Raw genomic sequence first — 20402 nt, 5'->3', positions numbered from 1 at the left:
ACAAACAATAAAACGATTACTTTCCTCTTGCAAATGCACATCTGATGCACAAGATTTGTATGGTTTGGTTTTGTGTGGTAGTCAATGGAATGCAAAAGGCACAGATAAACCCAGAATATTCTTTCTAAAATGAATTTTCTTTTAATGTAGTGAAAATTCAGACCTTCTTGACTTCCATACTGCACTGAATTTATAAGGTTCATCTCCAGAAGTCACATTCAGAAGTTTGTGACTCCAATCACAACTGTAAATATGATGAAAATGAATCATGTTATTACAGTGACGACAAGTATTTCTCTCACCTAAATATTTATCCTTATAGACAACACAAAAACATTTGTTTATAGAATTAGTGTATTGTAATGGAAAGATAAGAGTTATATTTAGCATGCTTTTGCTTTCTTTGGATGCATTCACGCAAACTCAGGGCTTTGGAGAAATTCAAAGGAAAGAAAATGTAAGAAGAATTCAGCCTGTTCCTAATAGTGATCCCAGTTTGTGCCTGTTCATGTATACCGTGCAATTTCTTTTTGTTGCTACATTAATGTTTAAACACTACTGTATTTGTGTTTTGTGATTTCTTGGAAAGCGAAGCATAGGATACAAGCATAACGGTTTCTTTTTTTCAACATTTTATGAGATTTTATTTTTTAAGCCGTTTCAATGCCTTATCTAAGTGTACATGGCATTTATAAATGACTTCAAATCAGTGATTGTCAAGATGTGGATTGGTAATTTACTTGTGCTGTATCAAACACCTGTCTAACAAGAGTCTTCCGGGGAAATAACATCACCAATCGGTAGATTTCCAGGGTTTGTCATAAAAAGACCTTGTTAGATGTTTGGTTGAAGAACTGTGGATAAGACCAAAGAGATGAGCAGTGCTTCATTTTTGGAACAAATTCTCTCTGAAATTAATGTTATCTATTCAGTAAACCAACGGGCCTATCGTCAGTGTATAATAATCTTGCACAAGCATTTCTTTTAATTTGAAAATCTGTTAATTTATTTCCAATCAAATATGTTGTGCATTTTCTGCTTAAGATTCATTAGGAGGCCGATTTGCGGCTTTGAACTGTGACGTATTTGATCTTGAAGTACACATGGTTTCTTACCTCAGAAGGGTAGCTCTATGATTGCTGATCGGCTGGATTACACTAGAATCCTGTGTTGAGGAGATGCACGGGTACTTGTGAAAACGTATCAGTGAACAAAGAATACAAAAAGTGAATCCAGAAGTGGAGGCTGAGGAAATCTGAGGAAGGTGGTGGTATCTGGGTCATGTATTTATAACAGCATGAGAGACTATAGTGGAGTTTCGTAATCTCACTGCACTGAGCTGAAGATCGTTTCCATGCAGATCTTTAAACAAAATTCACCAATTAAACTGATTCGTAAAAGATGAATGACCAGGCATAGATCTTATTTAGACCATTTATACTGCATATAATTTGAGTAATAACCATATTTGTGTACACATAATTTACAGAATAAAGGAGTAGTTCACCTAAAACATTAAAAATGACAATTTACTCACCATGTCTTTTCAAACCTGTATGTATTACTTTCTTCTGTGGAATATAAAATATATTTTGAGAAATGTCTCAAGTGTTCTACTTTAAAAACATTTGTATAGTGCATTTACTATGTATTAGTTTTTTTTTTTTACATACGGAATTTGCTTTTTTTGTTTTCATTTTAACGTTTACATATTTTTATATCTATATAGCTTCATTTTGTTTTTTACTTAAGGGTGTAATTTTAGAATTTTTCCATGGCAACATTTTACATTTTTAATTCAAATTACTGAAACACTTAACAATAACAACACTGCCCCATTGTTGTTTGATTCCCAACGCGCCTTTACAAAAAAAAAAAAGAAATCACAGCTATCTATTTCACTGCTATTGAAATATGGTTTGATTTGTTAAAACAAGTTGCACCCAGATTTACTTTAATTTGGATATGTACTAAATATAAATGTATATTCCAAATTCATAATTATGTATTGTAAGGCAATATATCAACTACCCTCTTAAATGTTTAAAAAAAAAAAAGTTTTCATAGCAATGACAGAACCATTCTGAGATCTACAAAGAAGCTTTCACCAAACAGTCCTTGAAAACATTTTTATGTTCTAAAGAACCTTTTGTGTGCATTGAAAAGGTTCCATGGATGTTAAAGGTTTTTCATGGAACCGCAGATGCCAATACAGAACTTTCTAAGAGTATCTGGGTTAACAACTTTACATTGGCCTTTTGGATTATTACGGACAGCTGAATAGTAGAACATGACCAAATTTGATTGACAACAAAATAATCTTGTTCATATAAACAATAACTGAGTGAGGGGTTATGTTTAAATAAAAAAAAAGAGGAAGAAAAGATAAAGTCCAGAGGGTTTGTTAAAAACATTTATTGGTTTTCCTTTTTTGTCAAGTGTTCCCATTTTCGGTTTTGTTCGCCTAAGCTTCTTTTTCCCAATCAATCCAGAGTCATTTCCCTTGTTCTCGTTCCCCTCCCCATTTCCCCAGGTCAATCCGACTTCAACCAATCATCTCCATATTCACATTCCTCGTTATTTAAATGAACCCTACAGAGCATAAGCCAATCATGTACATCATGATGAAAACAGTCACATTGGAAAAGGGCATGGAAACCTGGACAGTTACTCTCACGCTATTAGACGAGTAGGAAATGATGAGTGGGGGAAAAGTGCCATTGAGTTAATGGAGTGCTTATGGACTGACTAGCTAAAATAGCTGCTAGATTGTCAATAAAACAACAACAACAACCTGAAAGCAAGCATGCAAGATAGCAGGACCAGTGTGCAGTACATGTTATGTACAAGTCATGTTTTAAATTATATTAAAGGTACAGTATACTAAAAATAAAGGGTTAAGCGAGTCATCACAGATAAGTGGTTTGACTAACAGAGATGGAGACTGTTTTGATATGCAGTTCATACATTCAAGCTATATTTACATGAATAAATAAAACCACAGCTTATGTATACCTACACAAAATGATAGTTTTTCTCTTGATACAATACATCATTCTTCAAAACACCGGGGGGGGGGGGGGGGGGAGACACTAACTCTAAACAGGTAAAAAGAAGTAGATTTTGAGGGCTCTTGGATGAACGTACAAATAAACGCCACAAATTTGACTTGCTCTCAAGTTGATACACGCATCACCTGCGACTAGACTTACTTGTGTGAATGACACAAATCTTTAACAAATTAAAGCCAATATATCCGCTGATGAAATTCAGAATGCCAGGTCATTTTAAATAAAGAGGGCACCACACGTGCTTCCAAACAACACACAGGAAAATGAAGACAATTGGTTGAAGTCAGAGAGCAATATGAGAGATAACCTAAAGGGGCAGTACCCATTTAAACAAATATACAAGCTTCCCAAGTTGAACTGAACTCATAGAATCAGTTCTATTGAGAGAGGACTGTATTGCCAACATGGAGTGCTCTTAAAAGAAGAAACATGATGTTTGCTAGAGGGACGCCTAGTCAAATTTCACTCGGAGGCTCAAGAGCAGGGTGTTGACATTTCATTTCCTCCTACAAACAGAGGCTCAAGTGGAACATCTGATCTCAGGAGAGTAAAAATACAAGGCAAAAACTGAAATAATTGTTATGAGAGCTGAGAATAAAGGCTTTATTTACATACTAGGTGAATTAACTCTTCTGAACTAGTATTTAATAGACATTATTAGTTTAAATAAGGAGAGAGGTGGTTTCTGGAAAGACGTATCGCTCTCGGCTGTGCCTTCTCCATCAAACCACCTCGCTACATCCATAGCTGCGTTATACGGTCGGGAAAATCTGCGGGAAAACTTAAAAGGAGCGACCGCAAGCAATGACTGTGTAATGCTTCTACACGTGCATTTTGGGTAAGAAAGACTAATAAACGTGTAAATGGGATCTGTAATCTTGATGTTATATTAATAACAAAGGCCTTTTTAGATGAAATTTAAAAGTGTACTGTCTCTCTAAATCCCTTAGTCCAGGGGCTTGTTTCTAATTGTTTAAGTTCCTCCCTTTCCTGTCCCCACTTCGCTGGCATGGTCTCTCCCTCTCTAGCCTGATTTGGTCCCAACTAGATCCATGAGTCCGTCTGTGCTCATGGACTTGGGACGCTCCAGAGGGAAGCCAAGGGCTCTGCTCCACACCAGCTGGGAGAGGACACCCAAAGCTCGGGACACGCCAAACAACACAGTGTAATAGTTCATCTCAGTCATGCCATAATACTGCAAAACACAAGAGGAATAACATGAGATGAGCTTCAACCAAGCAAGCGGAAAAATATATACACACTTTTTTTTCTGTTATAGAAGACATTAAACTAGCACAGTATGTCAATTGGCTGGGAAAATGTTTACTTTTTAGCATTTAAAAAAGCTGTGTAATAGGACCAAGTACATTTATGAAGAAAGTAAATTGGGTAAATCATCTTTTAATCATAAATTTACATGAATTACTGGATAGTTTCTGGATTCTTACTTGCAAAAGGACTCCGCTGTGGGCATCTACATTGGGCCAGGGGTTCTTAGCCTTGCCCTGCTCCAGAAGCACGTTGGGTACAATCTTATAGAGTTGAGCTACCAGCTTGAACATGGGGTCGTTGGGAAGGTGCTTGAGGGCAAACTCACGCTGACAGGTATAGCGAGGATCTGTCTTCCTCAGTACAGCGTGGCCGTAGCCTGGCACCACCTGAACAATGACACGAGAGAACAAACAGTGTGAATGATAACCATCCATCATAATTTGATCAATCTGCTTTAATTTTTTTCTGCTGATGTAGTTCCTATTGAATTGGGAAATAACAAAGGCACTCACTCTTCCTGATTTGAGCGTGTTCCAAATGTAATCTCTCATTTTCTCATCTGACACCTCACCACCGAGCTCCTTCTGTAGGGCTGTCAGCCATACCAGCACCTCCTATAGGACACAAGAAGACAATAAAAAAGATGCAAAGCTGGTTAGTATTTTATAACCATGTCATGTGCAACACTAAGCACTTAAGGCTCAAACCTGATTGGCCAGTCCGTGAAGAGGTCCAGCCAGACCATTCATAGCTGCGCTGAAGGAGAGGTAGGGGTCGGACAGGGCACTGCCAACCAGGTGACTAGTGTGAGCGCTGACATTTCCACCCTCATGGTCACTGAAAAGCAAAAAAAGCACACAATGAGGTTAAGGTTACGGTCAAAGGACACTAAACTAAGTCAGACTGGTAAACAAACATAACCGCAAGAGGGCAGACTTGATTCACTCGTCATATCGTCTTTCCTCTTCCATTTTCTTTCTATATATATAAAAATCTGTCTACTATATACACACACACACATCTCATATAAAACCATATAAAAGCACTTCAACCATTTAATAAGCAATAAAAGTAATAATTGGTTTTGGTAGAACAGATGGCAGGTGTCACTGGTCCAAAGTCCCAGTCTGCATGTTAAGCAGACTGTTTGCATTTAAGATTACACCAATGCTCTTCACTTCCTTCTTTTGGTTCTTTTACAAATAGCTAATTTACAGTATTGTACTAGTGGCCTGAATGATCCAGCTTGGTAATGGACATTAGATGCATTAACGTCTCCCAGCAGGTCTGGAAGCACATGCTTTACTAATGTGCTTTTCTCCCTGAGGCTGAAGTAAAAATTTTGACTCCTCATAGAGAAGGGCAATCACAAAGGTTAAAAGCCAAGCCGATCTCACTCCTTAAGACTGCCTCGAAGGAACCAGTAGAGGAAGAGTTTGTAGGGCATCACCTGTGGATGGTGAGGTAGAGCCTCATGAGTTCTGTGAACTGTGGATCGCTGTAGCCCAGCATGTTGGTGAAGTTGTGTGACCAGTCCAGGTTGGAGTCGATGGCTCCGATGCTGCTGCCTTCACGGTACAAATTACGGTAGATCTTGGCCGCCACACAGGGGAGCTTGGCAATCAAGTCCATGGAGTCCTCATACACAAACTATCCAGAAATGGCATGAATATTTGTGAATGATTCACTTTACATAGCAAATAACTATCTTAGTCAAGAGCTGTTTTTGTCATAGTATTTATCGTTACACACTTGACCTTTAAAGTTTCTAGCACAAATATATTCCGTGGCTCACCTCCCAGTACTTGGCCTTGTTAACTCCCTCAGAGTACGCCCGAGCGAAACTGCTCTCGCTGTTCAGAGCCGTGACGGCAGCACTGAACTGAGACATGGGGTGCAGGTTGGTGGGGAAGTTGTCCAGCATGGTGACCACGTGAGAGGGAAGGGCCGCACGCTTAGCCCACTCCTTAGACAACCAAGTCACCTGAGAAACAGCCGACAAAGAGTTAATAAAAATGGCCGCAGAGGATAATCTAAATTTCTTAAAAGTCTCTGTTTTATTCAACGGATATTTTTTTGAGAGATTTTTTTATTTATGGTTGCCTGTTCAGGGCCACAATTTGATTAACATCACAACAAGACTTAAACAGTTTTTCACCATGTTTGTGTTCAGGATTTTTTGGGCGGGCCTGAAATCTTGTATCTATGACGCCCTGGAGCCACTTTGCATGGCCCCTCCCCTAACACTATAATAACTAGAGCTAGTTATTACAGTCTACACAGTTTGTTACCTAGTTATGCCTGTCACGTAAATGCATATTGCCAAACATGTATGGCTATGTAAATCCAATTAAGCTGCTGGAGTGAGCATCCACTCAGGTTGTAGCGGTATTTGACAGTTGAGAGAGGTGGCAGCTTTCCCTCGAGTGGGCGTGGTTTTTAAATTCAAATTTGGCTGGATTGTTAATAACATTTTTCTGTGGTGTGAATCTCAGAACACATATAATATTGCTTTACACATACTTTAATGTATTTGTCAACCTCAGAGCAGTCAATATGCCTATAGTCACAGCTATAAAAAGATCACATAATCTTGCAAATAGGGCTGGGCGATATATCGAATATTAGCGATAATATCAGAATAATTTTGACGACGATGTACAATTTGAATATATCGGGAATATCGAATATTTCCAATTCAAGCATACTTTCCCAAAAGAACGCGCCGAATGTCCAAAAAAGGAACCTGTAACTGCTGACTGCTCTACGCCCCTCTACTACGAGAGCATTAATGATAGCGGATGCCAGATAACAAGAGTTTAAATCTCCTAATCAGAGCTCCACTGTTACAAGGATACATTTTCTGCCCGGTGTTTGCTTATTTTAAGCAATCTGGCAACCATGCGCACGTGCTCACTCCTCATTGCGGAAGAGCCGCCGACGATAATCTGAAAACACTTACAAGCTGGAATTGAGCGATCTAATGAAAGCGTCGTTCAGCCGGTCTGTGTTCTGTCGTGAGATCTCAACTGTATTGTTTGCGTTTGTGATCGCAAAATAAATGCACTTACTCGACCGCTGATGTTTGAATAGAGAAACATAGGCTATGGCCATTTGGAATTACTATTGGGGAATTTCACTGATATGTTTACCAGTTTCCATAATATAGACAGAGAGAATGCAAAAGTCTTGGTATTCATTTATATATAAGAAATAGCTATGTGCTTCAGCAACTAGCTCCCCATCTAAGAGGGTTTTTAGTGTCAGTAGGAACATAGTTTCATGCCACAGAGCTTCTCTTAAAACCGCAGACAGTTGACAGACTTGTGTTCTTAGCTTAAAAACTTGTTAAAAAAATTAAAATAAAATACTTATCCCAGTTGCATAGTTTAAATTGTGAATTGCATGCACTAAAAAGTTGACAGAATGCACTTTCTGTAACTTACTTAATTTGCACTGCTTCAGTTACATATAGGCCTACATGTATTCATTTAATAAAAAGCAGTAAGTGATCTCTTTGTCTAGATTTTTTAACTGCTTAAATTAGCTGTTTAATCTAAATAGTTTTTTTTTTTTTTTTTTTAATGGGCAAAAGAAAATCATGTTTTATTTTTTATTATTTAAATGCAAATGCAAACATATCGAGATATATATCGAATATCGTAAAAATTTTGACAATATCGAGATATCATTTTTTTTTATATATCGCCCAGCCCTACCTGCAAATCACAAACTGCTGGAACTTTTTTTTTTTTTTCAAATCTTTTGTGTTCTCTCACAAAACATTTGCATTCCCCCGAGAAACTTTACATTCCCTCGCAAAGATATTTGCATTATCTGGCAAAACCTGTTGAGTTTGGTCAAACATTTCTTGCTTACTTTACAGCTTGCAGTTGTACATACAGCCTGACGAAATACAGTCAGTGCTTAGTTCGAGTCAAGGTTTTATTAATTAAAATATACTACACAGCCTATAGGAAAGCAGATAAGCCCAGAATATGAACTGAAAGTGCTAAATTGCACATTAAACGTTCTCCTCTCATAGAAGATGTTAAAGAAAATGCTTAACTCGGCTTAATGAAGACTGTGATTAAAAAGAAACAAGAAACACAAGAAACGTATTTTTCCCCACGCTGGCTTAATATAAGATAACACAGTGATATAAAAAGCCCATATTTTATATATGTACAGGCAAGCAATCCATTAAGCTACAGTTTGCTTTATAATGTTTTTTTTCCTATGGGGGATAAGACAAGTGAAACTTTGCACATTTCGTTCATATTCTGGGCTCATTTCTGTGTGCATAATATATTTTATTAATATTACAGATTTGGTCTTTTTATATCATATGTCTTCATCAATTGCCCTACCTTAAGTGTTTTCTATAAGGTCAAAAATAACTTAATGTGCACTAGCGCACTGCGTTCATGTTCTGGGCTATTCTGCTTTATTAATAGTAATATTTTTAATAAAGTTATTAATATCAATAGTGTAATTAGAATTAATAGTAATTATAAATACAGAATTTGGTCCTCCACTGTCACTATTTTAGTAAGCATTTCAGAATGTTTTCAGAAGGCCGTGCCTTGAACAAAGCACTGACTGTATTTCTTTATACTAGAGTCCAAGTTCAAAATAAAACTATGAACCTCTCCATTGAGAACGTATGAACCACTGAATGCTGTAAAGTAGCCTAAACAGGAAGTGTTTGTCGGAACTCAACTTTTGCAAAAGAACACAAATATCTTTATGAGAGAACATTATCTGAAGATAAACAAATGTCATACAGGTTTGAAATGACATGAGGGTGAGTAATTAAATGACAGAATTTTAATTTTTGAGCAAACTATCTCTTAAGTGTTCCTGTAGCTCAAGTGGTAGAGCACTGCATTAGAAAGCGCAAGGTTGGGGGTTCGAATCCCAGGGAACACAAGTTAGGACACAAGTTAGGAGAACACAAGTTGGATAAAAGCGTCTGCTAAATGCATAAATGTAAATGTAAATGCTAGGTCACTAGGACAACTGCATCAGAGCACATGTTCTACATGCAAGACCGTGATTCTGTCAATATTACACAGTTTCTTTAATAAGTAAGAATGCAGTAAATGTGAATATATCCTCACCTGCTCCTCAGTGGGCACCTGTCCTGTGATCAGCAGCCAGAACAGACCCTCTGGCAGCGGCTCTTCTCCATCAGGAGCCTTGGGCAACAGCTGCTGACACTCTGGAATGCTGTAACCACGGAAACGGATGCCCTACAGATGCAATCGATAAACACAGGGAGTGTGTCAGTATGTTTGATTGAATAATCACTACAGCTTCGAACTCTGAGAGGGTTCAGGGGTTAACGGGATAACTACTGACACCAATATTTATCCAAGGCACTATGGTCCCACTTTTTATTTTCACGTTCCCAGGACATGTTTGCATACATACAGAAGGCACTTTTTTGGCTATTTTCGGGGATCAACGCACTCTGTGAAAGGGGCTTATGACACAGTAAACTTTCATCATGCATCCGAGTTTCATAACCGAAAATGCAAATTTGACATGTCAAGGCTTAAATTGGCAGACTGATGTCTCAATTAATTTTATGAAAGACAGGAACATTTAGACATTTTTTACTTCATTTTAATACTAACAATAAATACTATGTATGACAAATATTTAAATATTAATAAAGTATTACACAACTATTAATACATAACACAATATCATTAGTTATTTTAATATTAAATAATTATTTGTATGATCTTGTAATCTACAACTTTGGGACAAACCTGTAAAAATTTCTTAAATTAAAACTATTTAAAATTAATTACAATTACAAAATTTTTGCAAAACCCCGACAACGTATCTATGAGAGAGTACATAATTGACAGTATGTGTGCACTCACCTCATCGGGGTCGAGCACAGATGTCTCGTATACTAGACCCTTCATGCCTCTCATTCCTCCATAAACCTGTAATACACAAACATTATTGAAATACATATGTCAACACCTGTTTCTGAGCTACAACCCTTCAATTTACTTATTTGGCCTCTAGTTCAATTGTCAAACATGAGAGTAATAATGCCCCTCAGTTGCAGTTTAATCTGCAAAATAGAATAACTGACTGTGAGACAAAGACCAAATGACTCTGAAAGTGAAAACAACCAAATGAAGCTGAAACAACGGGCATGAGAACAGCAGCATTCACATCACATTTGCTTGTGACAGCAGTCAGAAGAAACAACCTGGCTGAGTTCACTAGTTGGATATCCTAAATTTAAATTTCTTTTTCATATATATATATATATATATATATTAGTAAATACTATAATAGTATAGATAGATATATGTATACATATAATATTAAAATAACCCAGCATTCACAACAAGTTTATATTTATTACAACTAATTTGGTTGATTTTAATGCAGCCTAAAGTGATGACATACAGACATGATTTACAGTAACGGTGAATGCAGTGATGTTTCTCTCACCATGTCCACTGTGATCTGACCAATTGTGGTTTTGCCATGCTGCTGTCTGAAGTTCTTGATCCTGCTCTGTTCTTTAGGGATGAGGTCTGCCAGGACGTCTTTCAAATTCTGTATAAGGTCAAGGGAAACTAATTTTCAGTTAAAGGATCAGGCACAGATTTAACAACTGTCTTTTACATATATTATAAAAGACAGTGCTTTTTGAGGCTCAAAAAAGTAGCCCCAGACATGTGGAAGTGACTCAACCATTCCATCAAAAGCAAGACTGAGATCTAATCTCTGTAATGCAATTAAAATCTAAAGTCTGGTTCTGGATGGGATTATTGATCCGGGATATCTGAAGTGATGCAAACACTTACCGTGGATGCGCTGGCATTTCTGGCAGCCACAACAACACATGCTGCATTCTGGAAGAGAAAGAAAAACAATGACTTTGATGAAAGATGCAATGCAGAGGAAGCGGAGCAACATAACCTGGACTAGAAGTCAGATTTCAGCGCAGAAGGCCTGCTGACAGCTCCAGGGCAGGTGACTTTAGTTGCACAATGCAAAAAGCATCAGTGGCCCAGTTCTTTGTATTCCAAATTACAAGCTACTTACTACAAGTTTCTACTGGACCAAATGTTTTCAACTAGCTCTGAACATCAAAACCTTTAAAGCATTTTTCTTCATATCATTTTACAGCTTTGGTGATTAGCTGCTGTTTTTTTATTTTTTGTCTAAGAGAGTTACAGCACATTTATTGAATAGACAAGACTGCTAGAGCAACCAGAAGTGAAGTGCATTTTGAACCATTACCACTGTGCCATTCATTATGACAGTCTTATTTGGGGTTCAATACAATTTAATTATAGCAAAGATATACACAATGACAATATTTCACAGGAACATAAAAGGTGCTCAGGTGCAACAGAACACAACAAATCCTGCAAAGACAGGTGTATGGATCCAACTGCTACTTCTATTACAGAATTCCTTCAGGAAGAATTATGAGTTTATCTGCACAGCCCGACCCATTCTTACAGTGAGAAACATCTTTCACTTCTATATAAAGCTTTAGATTAAGAGTCATGTCTGATTGACTCACAGCAGGACCAGATAAAAACTGCCACTGCAGAATCACTCAAGCACGGTCGTAAAGCCGGATCAGATTGGCAAGGCATGTAGTGAGATAAAGGAGGTTATGATTCTCCTAACAGAATATATAGTCAGAGGAATCATCATTAATCCTCTTCATACAAACTGGCAGCGGTTTACAGCATTCAGCTGCAGGTTGTGGACTACTGAAATGTTGGTTAGCTTATAAAAATGTATTCACCTCTGATTATTAGTTAACATTTACATTTATGCATTTAGCAGATGCTATCTGTTATCCAAAGCGACTTACAGTGCATTTTTTTCAGTATGTGAATATAATCACATTACAACTACACCAATCGTTATATTATGTCAAGTAGTATTGAATAGACAAGCAGAGCTCACATTTTCTTTAGCAAAAATAGTGATGCACCGATATTAACATTCTGAAGTTCTATATGTCTTTGTTTACATGTCGTTCATATCCAAAACAAATAAACATCACATATCACATCCAGGCTTCCTTTCAACTGGATTACGCAGGGAATGACTTCACCTTCCTGAACAAGAACCAATGCTTCCTACACCATGGGTCTCCTGATCACCATCTGGGTCAGTGCTCCGACATCAGACACCTGTCACTCTACCCCACAGCTAAAGATTGTTCTAACACACCTTACACAACATACAGTAGCTGTGAGACCAGAAAGAGCTCATTTATGGGGCAGTCTGCATTGTTATTGATAAGTAACTGCTAGTCTCTGATATTCCTACAAGTCTGCGGCCGTGTAATCTGTGGGAAAGGTGAAGCTACCAGCAGCTGTTCGCCTGAACCCAGTGTGAGCACAGAGGAGGGCGATTACATACAGCCTCTGAACTGTAGTAGCGGAATACCTTCAGACTTGTCCAAAACAATACCCTTCACATAACCTAGAAGGGTTAATCTCCTAATTTTGTTATCAAACTGCACCAGACTGATGTATTTAACTTTAAAAAGTACAAAATTTAGGGAAAAACTGATACAATGTAATAGAAAATTGTTAGTGCAATTTGCAAATTGTTACGCGCAAATTTACAACAATTTTTTTTTTATTGAAGCTAAGATGTATGCTACATAAAAGTGACTTTCAAGGTAAAAGCACCATCACAAAGGCTGCAGAAAATACAGCATAGCAGACATAGCAGCATCTTAGAACTTTCTATGGTCTTTGACTCAGTTCTATGATATGGAGCCAAACTATGCAAAACAGACGCAAGAATCATGTGTTTGCAAGGGTCACTAAATACCATATGGAGGAATTTCTGGTCAGGCAAAGAACTCTGTGTTTTTCTTTAGGAAAGGAAAATGTATAAAAGATTGACAGGTAGTGCTCTAAGAATTTTCAAAACCCTCTGTGCTTTTAGACAAAAACATTTTGTTTGTTTTCCATATTCAAAGCAGATGACAGATGGACAGCTGTGTCAGATAGGGGTGTCAAAATTAATCGTTTCTACGGTGCATCGCGATTCAGACGAGGACGATTCGGTTTAGTAATAGCCCATAACCGGTTATAATGTACTGACGCATTTCTGACGTCATCACCGCGTGCTTAGTCGCGGCATACAATGGCAGAGGGAGGCGAAACGCCTGAGCGTGCAATAAAAAATGCTCCAACCACTTTAAAAGCCGACATTTGGGCACATTTCGGTTTTTATCAACAACACGGTAAGCCCAACCTTGACAAGACACACGCTGTGTGCAAATCATGTCACGCAAAAACAAAATATGCAGGGGGTAATACCACCAACATGAGAATCCACGTCAGTCGTTTTCACCCCGAGCTGCAAACGCCTGTCAGTGCCATTGTGGATCCAGCTCAGCCAAAAATTTATCAACTTATATCAACGTTGCCGCCAAACTCAGTGCGAGGGCAGAGAATTACCAGAGCAGTGGCATCTTTTATTGCAAAGGATATACGGCCCTTTTCTGTAGTGGAAAACGGCACATTACATTAGCGATGACTGGAAGATTTTGTCTCATGTGCTGCAAACGTGAGCCGTTTATGAGTCTCACACGGGTGCTCATCTGGCAGAGCTACTGTCTCATGTCGTGGATGAATGGCAGCTATAACATAAGGATGTAGTGCTTGTAACAGATAATGCGTCGAACATGATCGCTGCAGCTCAATTCGGAAAATTCCCTCACGTAACATGCTTCGCGCATACGCTGAATCTGGCATCTCAGCGCGCTCTTAAAGTGGGCGCGCTCTCCAGACTTTTGGGCAGAATCCGACGAATATCATATTTTGTGTATTAAAAAACACTGCTGAAGTGCAGATTTAGTTTTTTGTATATTGATTATATTCAAGTAGGTTTGGCCTCTTGTTTATTTTGGTTTGTAATTTAATTTCATGTTTATACATTTGTCAATATTTAAATGTTTTACAAGAAAGTACACTGCACTATATAAGTATTTAAGTACACTCCCTGCATTATGCACTTTTAGTACTTACATTTGTGTGTTCTAATCTAATGCTGCTGTTGTCTTCTGTGCCCAGACTTGAGTTTTATTTAATGTTTGATACATTCAAGAAGCGTGTTTCAGGTAAAATTAAAGGTTCAGTTCATATATCTGACTGCTTGTATTTATTGACAAAATTGTATACATGAAGCAAAATTGAAAAATAAGGAGGCAGTGCATCATCAATGCATCGTGATGCATCGAGATAATCGAATCGAACTGAATTGATGACTTGATAATCGTAATCGAACCGAACCGTGAGACCAGTGTAGGTTCACACCTCTAGTGTCAGACAGGTCAGAATGCTTGAAGAGGAACAGCTCTTACCAATACAGAAAAATCCATTCACATACACTTGCAAATCTCTCTGCAGTATCATTTAAACCTATTAGTGTCCACAAATATTTACAAAACCAACTACTGGACAGAGGTCTAAACACAGAAACTCTTCACAGTGTCATCCTGGGGTGTGAAATGAGTATTAACCCTGAATGACAAGAGCACAGTAACCTATAACAAAGTGTTAGTTCACCCAAGAATGAAAATTCAATCATTAATTACTCACCCTCATGTCGTTCTAAATCTGTAAAACCTTTGTTAATCTTAGGAACACAGATTAAGATATTTTTGATGAATTCTGAGCATACGCTGTTTATGTGGATCTTTATGTCAGTGGATATTCTCCAAAATGGCACCAGGGTGATGCAGAGGAGACGAATCGTTGAATAAAGTCTTTATTTTTGTTTGCTCGTAAAGTACGTTTTTTTGTATTCTCATCAAATTACGGTTGAACCCCTGATGTCACATGGATTATTTTATCGATCACCTTGCTATGTTTCTGAACCTGGATAGTGGAAATTACATTGCTGTCTATGAGAGGGCCAGAGAGGTAAAGGTTGACCGATGTATCGGTTTTGCCGATTAACCGGCACCAATAGTCGATTGCTGGTACAATCAGTTATCGGCAAAATCCATGTCGATAGTTTTCCGGGTTGCATCCTATGCTGGAGTGGCTCAGAAGGGTCTGTTTTCATTTTATTTATTCAATTTATTTTATTATGTGAATACATTTTTGCATTGAAATTTTTTTGTTTGTATATGCTGTCAATTAGGAATTAGCAGGTCAAAGTCACACAAAAAAATAAAAAATTCTGAATCAGCCAAGAAAATCGCAATCGGTGCATCTCTAGTTGGTTTTATCTCTACAGCAGCAGCAATAAAAGACTGCATCATCTTATGACAGCACATCTGAGACAATATATTGATAGAATGCCGGTTTCTATATACATGCCCTTTGACACACCTTCCACTTATCTTTGCGGAACACAATCACAATCTAGTCATATGTTAAACGTCACAAGTCACACACCTGTAAAAATTTAAATCACAGAACCTGAAAGATTACAAAGGCAGCACAAACCCCAAACATTCAGACTTCATTTAAACCTTACTGAAAACCCTAGATGTATACTTTGCACAAACCCTATTCAGCCCTTTTATTGTCTATTATAGTGATCAATCACCTTTACAAGCTACTGAAGCCTGGCCATTAATGAATGAATGACAATTCTGAGGTCAGATCAGACACAGAGAACAACAAAAATACTAACTTGTCAGACTAAACAGGTGCAGATCACAGATGTCAAAGTGACTGTCAAATTTAGTTACATTATAACAACTGAAAACTGCTTAAAGTGTTCAGTGCCCTGTGAGAGGACGACAGCTACTTTTCAGAAAGGACTTCAGACGAAAGTCGTATGAATATAGGAAACCCCTCAGTAAACCAAATAAAAAGCTTTTCTTTGTCAGTTATCTTTGAACAGCTTTGGAAGACACCATCTTCAAGCTAAAATACGACTTCACATTTGCGGTGTCTCAAACAAAAAAAAAAAAACACCGATTCCCTACTTACATGCTTGCGTTGTGTTTTGAAAGTTCAAAACCATTTTTGAACGTTTGACAACATTTTTGAGTAATTATGTTGTGTAAAATGCTGTCCAGGTAGTCCGTTCACTAGGTTTTTTAAACTAACCACCTACTTAAACATACACTGAAAGAAATAAACACATAAACTATGTTTTTTATGGATAAATTACCTAAAACATATACGGTTTCTTAATATACGTCTGTCTGTTACTAAAGAAAGGTAATCTATGCTATGCTAAGCTAACCGGGAAGCAGCCTGTGTTTTCTTCACTCAGGTTAAAATAAAACTTTCATACCTTTGAACTGAGGAGTCTTGGAGCTAGTCTGCTGATAGAAAGGAAGGACATTGTTCTTGTATGTGTGTATAAATTTTACAAGTGGTTCTTTATCGACCCCTGCTTGAAGGTGCCCCTCTCGTTACCGCGCTCGCAGTGAAGGTTGAAAAGGGAGTCGGGCCCTGTTCTAGGCGCGAGTTGGATCAGATAGGGCCTGGTGAGGATGGATCGGATTCGCGCGTTCTGATTGGTTGAAAATGAGAAAACTGATTTTGATTGGTGGATCGCATCATCGCCTCTTGACGTAGAATCTAGTTTCGGCTGTAGATCGTACTTTAAACTGCCTGACTAGAAATAGAATGACAGACAGATAGAATGACAGATACTCATGTAAAGTCACGTGCGTTTTTTTTAAAATCAGTTAATTTTGTAGCTTCAAGGCACCTTCATATTTTCACAATTAAAAGGAATTTATCTCCAAATTATAATTGCATCTTAATTTAATGCCTTAGATTAAAGATTTGAATTATGCTGCTTCTTGTCAATATCAACTAGTCTTGTAAGTTATGTGCATTGTCCCTAAATGACTTGACACTGCATGTACACAAAGATTTCAGACTTTATTGGAAAAGGGTCATTAAATACAAATATACAGATACAGAAGTTCAAGGACGTTCATTTCAGACTTCATGCTGCCTATTACATTGTCATGGCTCTGGCACGAAGGATTTTCTTGGACCTACAGCACAACAGAACATTCTGGGATATGTAACTTGCTTAGTTGCATCAAAATGTCAACACACAAAACTTACAAGGTTTCTACATACACATTTCAACAATACATGAAGGTCACAAAAATAAGTTCAATAAAATATTGATCCGGTGCATGAGAAAGTTGAAGGCAGGTGAGACAAATCTTGTGTTCTATGACTAGAAACTTTAAACTGGCCTACTTATAATACATTTTATTGTCATTTTGCCTGATTTGTTTCCTCAAGCATTGTCTTCTAAAGTTTTATGCCGTTTAAAAATATGTTACTATGTCATGAGCTGGTGAACTTCTGGATAAAACCTGCATTTACTGAAGAACACTACTGTTCAAAATTGTGGGGTCAGTAAGATTTATATTTTTAACAAGGCTGCATTTATTTGGTCAAACATGCAGCAATATTGTGAAATATTATTCAGTTGTAAAATAACTGTTTTCTACTCTAATATATTTAAAAAATATAATTTATTCCTGTGATGGCAAAGGTAATTTTCAACCGCTTCAGTGTCACACGATGCCTCAGAAATCATTCTAATACCAAGAAATGTGAATTTTTATGATACATTATAAAAAAATTGGTAACACATATTAATATTCTTACTATTTCTTCTTCTTATTAATGTTGTCCTGCTTAATATTTTGTGGAATTACATGTTTTAGTATTCTTTGATTAATAGAAAGTTAATAAGAGCTTGTAACATTATAATATCTTTACTGTCTTTTATGTACCATGCTAAATAAAAGTTTTAATAAAAAATAAAAAAAAACATAAAAAAAATTTACTTTTAGTTTTAGTTTTTAAATGGTAGTTTATATAAAATTAAGTATGCATGTTTTTTTTTTGACATTGTACATAAAAGTGATCTTAACAACTGATTAACCAAACTTAAACATTGTTACAGACTTCTTTTTTCAAAAATATAAATTAAGTAAATCCTGCATAAAGAATCTTAAAGAAACTTTTAAAAATACTAAATGCACAAACTGCCACATTCAAAACTGTAACACAAGTCAGTACTGAAAGGTTTGGTCACGTAGTATTTGGCACATTTGATCTGTGAACATGAAATCTGCATTTGCATGACAATGGCAACACAAAGAGTTGTGTTTGCCTGCCAGCTAAAATATAGTTACTCTCGACATGAAACTGCACAAAGCAGGGCTCGACGTATATGAAGAGATATGATGTATGCTGGAGACCTTATGAGGCTTCTGTAAATGTCAGCATACGGTGCGAGTCACTGATTTTGTAGTCTTACAGTAAGGACAGTTTACTGTGTACTTATACCACAATGATATGGAGATGCTCAAAACTTGTTGTCTTTCACACAGTGAAGTATTTTTTCATTAATTTCTTTTGCGTTTGGCACAGAGATTATGAATATACAGCACCATGCAGCCGGTGTGTCATGCATATAATGAGCCAGGTTCAAATTACATTTTGCAGTTCATTCAACAGGCTAGCGTTAGATCAGATCTCAGGACATTTTTGAGATTATCATCCAAAAACAATGTCAGTTTGGCTGATTGACAGATGTGCAAGTTCAGTTTGGTGTCAATGTCTGAAAAACAATTTCTATTTCCAATTTTTTTGTGAATTTTAATTTTGTTTAAAATTTCCTGCCAGCAATCTCATTTGTGGTCCATATCTCTGCTGCATCATATTGTCCACCTTTCTAGATATCAGCATGAGATTGTGTGGTTTTTAGTACTGTTTATATACAATTATAGTATTTATAACTTTTAATTTGTATATGTGGTTTTAATTTTCATTTTAGTTAAGGTAGATTCATTTTAGTTTATGTAGTTTATTTTTAGTCATTTTATGTGCTTTCATCATTTTGAAATTTCTATTTAGCTTTAATTTATTTTTATTTTAGTTTTAGTCGTTTTAAAACTATTTTATTTACATTAATTGGCAAGGCGACATTTCTCATTTTCACTCAAGATTATTAATCTAATATTTATATTTGATTTCAGATTTATTTCAATTAACAGTGAATAGTTATAGTATAGTAATAGTTAAACAAATAGTAAACAATAACACTGAATCAGTAAAACCACTAGTATTTTCAACTTGCACAATCCACAAACCATGTCTTGAAATATCCATCTTTCACCTCAGTGTGGCGCTGCAACATAAAGGTTGATCAACATGCATCTTTTGCCCATTGTACACATAAACTGGGGGCCCTTAGTCATTATTCTGTGTGTGATTTACTTGAAAATGTTTGAACCAAAGCAGTTGTGTTGGATCTTCCTGGACGCTCAGGAAACGTTTACGATTGCAGTCTGGGAAAAAAAAAAAACCTTTCCAAAATTGAGTTTATGGTAAATAGCTGGTGAATTCGGTCCTCTTGATCTCCATTTTGCTCATTTTTCCTTAGGAGAATTAATGCATCCACCAGTACTGGGCACCTCTGAGGACCGAGAGCAGACACAGTGGAAGAGATCACTCTTCCTCTTCATCCTCCTCCTCTTCCTCCTCTATGCTGCGGAAGGGGTCGTATTCGAGGCAGTTGTGGAGGTAGTGAAGGAGTGTGCGGTGGAGGTGTTGGATGCTCCGCTCTTCTCTTAAAGTATGGCCTTCGTCTGGGTACAGCTGAAGGCTGTAGTTGGCCTCTACCTTCACCAGACGACTCAACAACTCAGCGCTGTGTTGGAAATGTACCCGTGCTAAACACACAAACAATAAAACATGACTGGAAATCCACAAATGATGTATGTGAAGGATTTATAATTCTGAAACTGACCATCTGCAGTCCCGTGTATGAGGAGGAAGTTTTCATTCTTTAGCTTGTGAATGTCGTCCAACAAAGATGCAGCCTGCAAAGAAACAACATATAGGCATCTTAGTCTCAGTCCTAATATAGAAGATTGTTTCTGAATGTAAAACAAAAAGGTCGTCGCAACTCTGTTTCTCATAAATGCTATTTTATTTCTCCCAAATTTGACCTTTTATCCAGTTATGGCTTTGTTTAACTACTTTAAATGTTAAAATGTGACTTAAAATCTCATAATTGTGT

The 20402-nt window shown here is 37.1% G+C and overlaps 2 protein-coding genes across 4 annotated transcripts in view; both read right to left on the bottom strand.

Moving 5' to 3' along the window:
- Positions 1 to 2400: 2400 nt before the first annotated feature.
- Positions 2401 to 16788, bottom strand: LOC132129757 (citrate synthase, mitochondrial-like). The gene is made up of 11 exons (XM_059541493.1): positions 16629 to 16788; positions 11189 to 11236; positions 10830 to 10937; positions 10241 to 10306; positions 9467 to 9598; positions 6139 to 6327; positions 5794 to 5993; positions 5051 to 5180; positions 4856 to 4957; positions 4520 to 4729; positions 2401 to 4266 (listed from the first exon to the last, which is right to left on the bottom strand). Exons 1-11 carry the CDS (start codon positions 16677 to 16679, stop codon positions 4096 to 4098), a joined length of 1407 nt encoding a protein of 468 aa, XP_059397476.1. The 5' UTR covers positions 16680 to 16788; the 3' UTR covers positions 2401 to 4095.
- Positions 16789 to 19569: 2781 nt separating this feature from the next.
- The window catches only part of LOC132129725 (inactive dipeptidyl peptidase 10-like), a 42851-nt gene continuing 42018 nt past the window's right edge, over positions 19570 to 20402 (bottom strand). For all 3 annotated transcript variants that reach the window (XM_059541426.1, XM_059541427.1, XM_059541428.1), the window contains 2 exons: positions 20130 to 20202; positions 19570 to 20052 (listed from right to left, as the gene is read on the bottom strand). In XM_059541426.1, coding sequence (XP_059397409.1) covers positions 19829 to 20052; positions 20130 to 20202 — 297 coding nt within the window. In that variant the 3' untranslated portion in view covers positions 19570 to 19828. The remainder of the gene's footprint in view (positions 20053 to 20129; positions 20203 to 20402) is intronic.

Source organism: Carassius carassius, chromosome 46 (genome assembly GCF_963082965.1).
Source record: "Carassius carassius chromosome 46, fCarCar2.1, whole genome shotgun sequence".
Lineage (NCBI taxonomy): Eukaryota > Metazoa > Chordata > Actinopteri > Cypriniformes > Cyprinidae > Carassius > Carassius carassius.
This window is presented reverse-complemented; position numbering and strand designations above follow the sequence as displayed.